Consider the following 9,913-nt stretch of genomic DNA (forward strand, 5'->3'; position numbering starts at 1 on the left):
AGCATAAGACTTTTGTGTATCCGAGGCAATTTTTAGACTATCCTTGATGATTTTTACCATATCTTCAGTTTGTTACACAATCTCAGGACCAACCAATTTTCTTTCACTAACTTCACTCCAACAAAGAGGAGTTCTACACTTTCTCCCATATAATGCTTCATAGGGAGGCATGCCAATACTTAATTGGTAGCTATTATTGTAAACAAATTCTATCAAGGCTAGGTGTCTGTCCCAACTACCCTTGAATTCAATAATGCAAGCTCAAAGCATATCTTTCAAGGTTTGAATTACCCTCTCGGATTGGACATGGAAAGAAGTACTAAAGTTCAACCTAGTGCCCAAAGCTTCTTGCAAGCTAGTCCAGAATTTGGATGTAAACCTTGGGTCTCGGTCAAATACAATAGAAACAGGAACTCCATGTAGCCTCGCAATCTCATTAACGTACAATTCTGCGAAACGTTCAAGTGGATAGTCCACTCTAATGGCCAAGAAATGAGCATTCTTAGTTAGCCTATCAAATATAACCCAAATTGCATCATGATTTCTTTGAGTGCTTGGAAGCCCAAAAATAAGGTCCATAGTTATTCTTTCCCATTTCCACTCAGGTATCGATAAGGTTGTAACAAACCAGTTGGGACTTGATGCTCGGCCTTTATTAGTTGACAAACTAAGCATTTAGAAATAAATTCCGCAATGTCCTTCTTCATACCATTCCACCAGTAGTGTTCTTTGATGGTTTGGTACATTTTCGTACCTCCTGGATGCATTGCACATAGTGAAGTATGTGCTTCATTCAGAATTTCTTTCCTCAAGTTGTCATCTTTAGGAACACATAGCCTATTTTGATAAAATAGAACACCATCCTTAATTTAAAATCAAGCTTTCCTCCAATTTGAACTTTTTTGATCAATTTCACAAGATTCTCATCTAACTTTTGTGCTTCTTTCACCTGTTCAAGTAGAACTGGCTTGACCTGCAAACTAGCAACAATAGATCCATTAGAATTAAATGCAAGACAAGAATTCATGGCTCTTAATTCAAGGAACAAATATAAAGGGCTTAGAGATAAACTGACAAAGGATTTGCGACTTAGAGCATCTGCAACCACATTGGCTTTACCTGGATGATAGTCAATGATACAGTCATAATATTTAATGAGTTCAAGCCATCTACGTTGTCTCGAATTCAACTCTTTATGTGTACCCAAGTACTTCAAACTCTTATGATCAGTAAATATGTGACACTTTTCGCCATATAAGTAATGCCTCCAAATTTTCAACGCAAACACAATGGCAGCGAGCTCAAGGTTATGAGTAGGATAATTCAACTCATGTGGTTTCAATTTTCGAGAGGCATACACAACCACTTTCCCTTTTTGCATCAGGACACAACCCAAACCATGATGAGAAGCATCACTATATATCACATACTTTTTCCCTTCAGTTGGTAGAGTAAGTATAGGAGCTTGTGTCAATAAGGATTTGATCTTTTCAAAGCTCTCTTAGCATTTGTCATCCCATAAGAACTTGACATCCTTCCTCAAGAGTTTAGTCAAGGGAGAGGCTATAATGGAGAAGCCTTTGACAAACCTTCTATAGTATCCCGCTAAGCCCAAGAAACTTCTTGCTTCAGTTGGAATTTTAGGCGGTTTCCATTCAACAATAGCTTGAATCTTACTAGGATCCACCTTCACACCTTCAGCTGACACAACATGGCCCAGAAAAGCCACTTCACCAAGCCAAAATTCACATTTGGAAAGCTTAGCATATGGCTTTTTCTCTTCCAAAATTTGCAAAACAATTCATGATCTTCATTATTCTTGGAATATACTAAAATATCATCTATAAAGACCATCACAAATTGGTCAAGATAAGGCTTGAACACACGATTCATCAGATCCATAAATACTGCAGGAGCATTTGTCAACCCGAATGGCATCACCAAAAATTCATAATGACCATATCGAGTCCTAAAGGCAGTTTTAGGGACATTTTGTTGACTTACCAGCAGTTGGTAATACCCAGACCTCAAGTCAATCTTTGAGAACAACCTAGCACCCTTTAGCTGGTCAAATAAATCATCAATCCTAGGCAGTGGATATCTATTCTTAATTGTTACCTTGTTCAATTTCCGGTAATCAATACAAAGCCTAAGAGTGCCATCTTTCTTTTTCACAAATAAAACAGGAGCTCCCCAAGAAGAAACACTTGGGCGAATAAAACCTTTCTCAAGAAGTTTTTGCAGTTGAATTTTCAACTCCTTCAATTCTGCTGGAGCCATTTGGTAAGGATTTATAGAAATAGGAGTAGTTCCAAGAATAACCTCTATAGAAAATTCAACTTCCCTTTCCGGGGGCAATCCAGGAAGATTTTCAGGGAAAACATCAGGAAATTCACATACAATTGGTATATCCTTAAGTCTTGGACTTTCCAGGTATGTATCAAATATATGAGCAAGATAAGCTTCACAACCCTGACTAACCATCTTTCTTGTCACAACCGCGGAGATAATATTAGATGTCAATGATCTTTCACCTGGAACAATGATGTGTGAAAATGAAGGAGCTCTAAATCTCACATGCATTGACCTACAATCAACTACCGCATGGTATCTATGAAGCCAATCCATACCGACGATGACATCATAGTCTTGGAAAGGCATTTCAATCAAACCAGCAAGGAAGACTAGATTTTGAATCACAAAAGGACAACCTCAATAGATTTGATTACCAACAACCTGTTGACCCAAAGGAATTTGGACAAGCACACCACAATCAAGTCTCACAGATTTCACATTTTTAGGAAAAAACAAAGATGAGCTAACATAGGAATGTGTAGAACCAAGATCAAATAATGTAACAACACATAAGCCAAATTAGTGAAATTTACCAATAACCACGTCCGCCCCATCTTGGTCATCCCTCTGTCTCATAGCATAAGCTCGTGCTGTAGCTCTTGACCCACTAGCTTGATTAGCTCCACCTGCACTTGTTGCTTGCATGTTTCTAGATCTTGCACCTCTTCCCTTGAGAAGGAATGGTAATAGGTTTCTAAACTGAACCTTCCGTACGCGGAGAAGAAATAGGGTTAGGATTAGGACAATCCTTCACTTTATGATCGAAGCTCCCACAATTAAAACAAGCACCAGAAGCTCTCCTACAAGTACCAGAGTGATTCTTTCCACATTGTGAACAAGTGGGTATACGAGTCTTGCCTTGGACATAGCTTGGAGTGCTAGCAGTCGAGAAATTTGATCTATTTTTCTTATCTCGGGTTGACTTGTGAACACTACCAGCTTTGGAATTTTCAAACCTTCCCCGTTTAGATGGACCTCCTAAATCTGCATCAGCTTTTCTGAACTTGTTTTCGTTTCTGCTAGCTTGCTCCTTATCGATCCTTTCCCAAGTAAGAGCATTTTAAACTAATTTACAAAAGTTCTCATGTTGTAGGACCGCCACAGATTTTCTAATGGAATTATTCAAACCGTCTTCGAATCGCCTGCACTTATCTTTTTCTTTGTTAATAATACCACCAACATAACGAGAAAGCCTGAGAAACTTCTGTTGATATTCATCAATAGATATACCCCCTTGTTCTAAATTCAGAAACTCCTTTTCTTTACACCATGATAAGAAGGTGGTACATACTTTATATGAAATTCTTTCACAAAATCATTCCAAGTAAGAACATAAGGTTTTGCCTTGGCATTCGGTACAATTACCCACCAGTCATAGGCATCTTTTTGTAACAGTGAGATAGCATACTTAAATTTGGTAGTGTCTGAACATTCTAATTGCTTAAATACTCTTTCTATGAGCTCCAACCACTGCTCGGCATCCGTAAGATCAACAGTGCCTTCAAACTCAACTCCACCCATTTTTCTCATTTTCTCAAAGTTCATTTCATTAGGGTCGGGCATTCTTCTAGTCATGTGACGAAAGAAATCAGCTATTTGTTGAAAAGGAGGATCAACAGCAGGAGTACTATGACTCATTTGAGGATGTGGCCCAACTCTTGCACCTTGATTATTTCACACTTCAGATCCGCTAGTACGAGGAAAATTAGAATCAGAAAAATGTTCGCCAATCCCTTCTTGTAAGTGAGGTTAGCCATTAGAGTTATTTAAACCCTCACGAGCTGCTTCTATGGGTCTATCAGAGGAAGAAGAGGCCATAACTTAATTCCTACATAAGGGAAGATCACATTGCATTAGGGACATATACATGATGCATATGCACAATACACACAACAGAACATGTTAAAAAGAAACAAGTATACCAACAAGTCACAACAAAAGTCCTAGAATCACAAACCTAGGCTCTGATACCAAAACTTGTAGCATCCCTTTTGGGAAGATGCCACTTACGAAACAAAAGCTAAATTATTGTGAATACCTTTGACATAAATTAGCTTTTGTTTCGTAAGTGGCATCCTCCCAAAAGGGATGCTACAATAACTCTCACTACCAAGTGGTTTATAACCTTCCAACATACGTTTTTGCATAATTTTCAAGTATATATTCCTTAGCCACGTATGTAGAGGCATTCTTTCCTATTGTGATAAAACACTTGAATGCATGAGAACATGGAATGTGATATGATTGTCACTTGCCATATGTGCATGTTCTTGGAATGTCACAAATTAAGTGGATGTTACCTCCTTTACCTTGGTGCACACTTGTTGTGAGTTTAAATATGCGCTTTGTATAGTTGTACTCCATCGAGTCGTGTTGCTGAGCCTTAAATTTGTGATACTCGAACAATTGTGATGGTTTTGGCATCCATTTTAGACCATCTGCCAAAAGTCCTTTGGCCTCTTTTGATCTAGTGACGAACCGCTCCACAACCTACTTAAAGTCATTCTCACCATTGCGATGACGGGTAGTCCTTTTGCAGATTTCAACAAGTCATTGAATGACTCGAAGCTGTTTGTTCTCAGTATCCCCCATCACCTACCTTCATCCTCGTGTAATGTCCATTTTTCTTTATCAATTTTATTCAACCAGTGGAAGGCTTCCTCATCCGCCCGCCTAGTAATCTCCATCTGCAGGTGAAACTTCTTCTCCTGATGCTCTATTGCAGCCGCCCACATCTAATTGCAAAGTGCTGGGCTTCGATATGCCTTTTGGAAGTTTGCCTTAAAATGCCTTAAACAACAACGATGATAGGCAAAGGGCGGCTGCCACCCATGCAAATTAAACATATTTCTCAATATGCCAACATTTCTGTCTGATATAACACATATGCCCATACGATCCTTAATAACGTGTTGTCTCAAGTAGTTCAAAAACATAGCCCACGTATTAGCGCTCTCATTAGCTGCAATTGCAAAAGCTAGAGAGAATATAGATCCACTACATCCATTCCAACTGAAATTAGCAACTTTATGTCGTATACCCTATACACATGTGTTCCTTCTATTGATATTACTTGCCAACAATGAACAAAACCATCAATGCATGGTTTGAATGCCCAAAAGACAAACTCAAGAATATTACCGGGCACACCAGGCTTCGATTTGAGCTTTCATTCAACAACAGTACCAGAATTGAAGTGTTGTAAAGTCGTTATGTATCAAGGCTACGTCTTGAAAGAGTCCTCCTAATTGTCGTAGACTATCTTATGTGCACGCGTACGCCCAAGATACGCTTTCCGCCGACTAATGGTTTTGCGATATACTTTCAGGAGGGGTATAATACAATCTTTAATAGGGTACCTGGATAGGTTGAAATATCAGCATATAACAACGAGGAACATCATATTAACATCAAAATTAAAATAAACTTAGGCGAAGGGGATACCTTGGGTTTTTTGCAATGTCATCAACTAACACAACAACAATCATATTGGTATCTAGATTGCAATGATCATTTGGGAGGTCACCCTTATCACAAGTGTGCCTTGTGTTGAACTTTGAAATAGTCCACATCTTTTCAGCAGTCTTCTTACCACGGAGCATCTATTGACAACCTTGATTTTTTCGCTTGCAAACCAATTGCCAAAGTTTTCGAGTGGAATCGTGAACTTTGAACTCCTTCATCCCCTGGATGTAATAAATCTTAACAACCATTTGCAATGATTTTTTTGAGTTGAAAATCATGCCTTTTTCAATATGAACCATCTGTTTTACAAGATCCACTGGCTCTTTCCATAAACTTCATTGAATATGATCATCATCCCTAGTAAAGACAAAGGCATCGGAGGATCTCATCGAAATACCACTGAACCCGGGTTGACTCTTGCGGTTGACGTTGGCTTTACGGCACAGGCTCTTGCTGGTGAAATGAGTGTTGTGAATTCAGTTCTTCCTAGTGTGTTGGACTATTCATTATATCTTGCAATAGTTCTACTTGATATTGAGGATTAGTACCAACCTCAATCTCATCCGCACTTTCTTCATCTTCACTTTCCTCCTCATTAGGTATTTCCTCACTATCACTGGATGATGTATCTATATAATTCGGATAATCCACACCATCTAGACAAGTCTTTTCCTATAATTTGATGCAACGACCTCATTCTCCCTATATAAGAAACTAGAGTATTTTAACTACTAAACATCAAATAATACTATTGTTGTTAAAAAAGTAGACGTATCGATAGTAATCAATTGCACCGAAACTTGAGGAAGGACCATCGTTTTGAGTAGGTGGATAATCCCTAAAAAATATAATCAACATAATTAGTAGCATTCAAGTAATAATCATATGCTACTACACATAATAATACTAATAAATATTTACCACTGCCCATCAAATTGACGACTTAAACTTTCCAGAGGCATTTGACTTGTCAAAATGCCTTTATAAGTATTCATGTCAAGGTAATTGTGCTCATGAGTAGGTTCCGCTTCAGTGACTTCAGCCTGAATTATAGATGGGGCTTCCCGACGAGGTCTATTTGGGGCTTCCTGAGGAGCTGTAGCCATGACTTCAACACGATTAATGGGGACCTTCTCTACGTACATTTTAAAGACGTTTAAAGTTATGCGTTCCCTATAATCTTAAGGCGCCTTCAAATAATCCGTCAAAGAATCATCGTCATGAATATGCCACTTTCCATAACTAACTACACCTTGCGGCGTAAATGATATTGGATATCTTTCAATTATATTTAAATCAAAATCACCCCTACTCACTTGTAGTCTATTATACAATGCTTGGAGTAGTTTTGAGAATTTTAAGTTTAGTGGAAACTTAACATGGTACTTTGGGGAGAGTCATAACGCAAACTATTTTTCTCGAATATAATTTCTCAGTCCCAGAATAAAGAAACCCTAATTTTTGAAACATCTTTCATTTTTTTGACTAATTTAGGAGTACAAAATGCAAAAGTTGGATGAAACTTAGAAATTGTGTAAAATGCAGAAATTGGTTAAAACTTAGAAACTGTGTTTTCCTTTCATACAAAATCCGTATTATATAAGGTTTGAATGTGTTTGAATCATATAACGAATGCAATTAGTGTGTCTTGTAGCATTACGTCTTGTCCAATCAAGTACGGAGTGGGCTGTCATTGCATAACGCATGAATTTACAGTGTCATGTCAGAATTAGCAGCATAGCATAGTAAATTAATGCGTTATTCTGACGTTATTTTTATATAATGCAGTAGATTTCTGCGTTTTGTTGATATAACGTAGTAAATTATTGCGTTAATATGACATAACGCAGTAAATTACTGCGCTATAGCTGGTCAGACGCGTGTCCCGTGTTGTCAATTAGTGCAGTGTGTTGTCAATCGGAGTTGTCATATAGAAAAACATAATAACACATCTAAAATTTGCGTTTGATGCTAGCGAGTGTTATATAACGTAATTGACGAATAACTACCAACCATACAAAATTGAGTTATTATGTCATTTTTTAACCAATTTGGAGATATTAGTCGTATTACCACGTTCTCTCCAAGTGACATATTCGAAGTAATGGGTAGGACATGGGAATTGGGTGAAGATTTTGAATATTCCAAAAACCCGAATGAGAGATACAATCAACATTACAACAATATGATGACAGATGAGTGGAATTGGCGTGTTAGGGAGGCTGCAGCATTGAAACAAAACTTGAGGTCATTAGGGCTTAAACGCCTAAAAAATCGTGCTATGTCAATGCCTCGTGGCACTCCACAAGAGTTGAATTTTGCTCTTAACCGTTTTCGCAAAGAGAACATCAGATGAAAATATGTTGCATCAGGGTAGAATATGGTCAACATAGTTACGTCAGATTCAGATCCAAGTAAGATTCGTACTGTGAGATGTCTGATGACGATGATTCCCCATGATAGTATTAATAGTTGTAATGTATTAAATAAAGTTGGTGGGGTCATAGTCATGATCCCATAACCTATTGAGTTTGATACCTATATAAAGAGCCTTTTGCTACTTACTATCTACTTAAAATTCAATATCGAATAATAGAAATGTAGATTGATCGGTATTTTTTCCACGGGAATCAAATAGCAGTGATGATGACAACTCAAATCAAAGCAACTATTCCGATGATTCCTCAACCGATAACAGTGAATTCGTGCTAGACGATTTCAAGCCCCACTTTTTAATAGAGCATAATGACAATTTGCGCGAGCTGAAATATTCAGATCCACGTGAATACTATTGTGGTTTATGTCCCGAATGGGCATATCGATACGCCGAATCACAACGCCTTGTTCGTGTTTTGAAAAATCTCAACGCTCAAATCCCAACAAGGTTCTCAATGACCATGCCTCGAGTTGAACACACTTGCGAGCTTGTCGTACAAAGGATTAGAAAAAAACAGCAGAATGCTAGCAAGATGTTGTAGATTTTACATGCTAAAGTTGGTCGAAGAACAAGCATCATCAACCTGTAGGGAACTAACATCTACAGAAAGAAGATCTGCCTTAAAAAAACCCATGATATTCATCTGAGGACGATATTGAAGAATTCAATTTTGATGATGATTAAGAATATTGTGATTTTGTTTTTATGTTTAATTTATGATGATGTTGTTAATTTGAAGAATATTAGTATGTTTAGCGGAAGATCAACTCAAGGGCATGTGTAGGCTCATGTATTTTAAGATTTTTCTTTCTTTGATAATTGTAATTTAACAGGTTTGGGTTTGTTATTAATGAACTAGTATTTTCATATTGTTAAGAATGATGCAATTTAATTATTTTGAGATTGATATGAATGATGCAATTTTGACTAAAAAATAACACGCTTAATTCTAAACCCTAAAACATAAATAACTTAAAGCTAATGACAGCAAGTCTGCAAACAAAAATGGACTTCGAGCACTTTTTAACCACTAAAACGACAATCCGAAGTTTTGCTTATTCTTGATGTAGAGCCTACCTTATTACAACAACAACAACATACCCAGTTAGATCCCACAACGTGAGGTCTGGGGAGGGTAAAGTGTACGCAGACCTTACCCCCACTTTGGAAGGTAGGGAGGCTGTTTCCGAAAGACCCTCGGCGCAGAAGAAAACAAGGAAAACAAGGGAAACAAGGGAAAAAAGTCAGATACGGACAAGCAAATCAAAACCATCTGAAAATGAGAAATAGCAAGAGCAACGAAGTCATGATAAAATAACAAAGATAGACAAGACCAACACATAGAAGCAGGATAAAAATACTCCTAATACGAGAAAGGAAACCTCGCGGCCCCCCACTAGCCCTCTACCCTGATACTCGACCTCCACCCCCTCCTATCACCGGTCATGTCCTCGGTAAGCTGGAGTAACGCCATATCTTGCCGAATCATATCCCCAGGCCTTCTTTGGCCTACCCCTCCCTCTCTTCAGGCCCACCACAGCCATCCTCTCACACCTCCTCACTGGCGCATCAGCGCATCTCTGCTGCACGTGGCCGAACCACCTCAACCTCTCTTCCCGCATCTTATCCACCACAGGGGCCACACCCACCTTATCC

At 38.3% G+C, this 9,913-nt stretch overlaps 1 protein-coding gene across 1 annotated transcript; it reads right to left on the reverse strand.

The window, feature by feature from the left end:
• Positions 1-261: 261 nt before the first annotated feature.
• Positions 262-3,000, reverse strand: LOC132639846 (uncharacterized). Its single transcript, XM_060356243.1, has 7 exons — positions 2,889-3,000; positions 2,185-2,684; positions 2,005-2,064; positions 1,621-1,777; positions 933-1,119; positions 755-837; positions 262-650 (listed from the first exon to the last, which is right to left on the reverse strand). Exons 1-7 carry the CDS (start codon positions 2,998-3,000, stop codon positions 262-264), a joined length of 1,488 nt encoding a protein of 495 aa, XP_060212226.1.
• Between the last annotated feature and the right edge of the window lie 6,913 nt (positions 3,001-9,913).

The sequence above is a fragment of the Lycium barbarum genome, chromosome 5 (genome assembly GCF_019175385.1).
Source record: "Lycium barbarum isolate Lr01 chromosome 5, ASM1917538v2, whole genome shotgun sequence".
NCBI lineage: Eukaryota > Viridiplantae > Streptophyta > Magnoliopsida > Solanales > Solanaceae > Lycium > Lycium barbarum.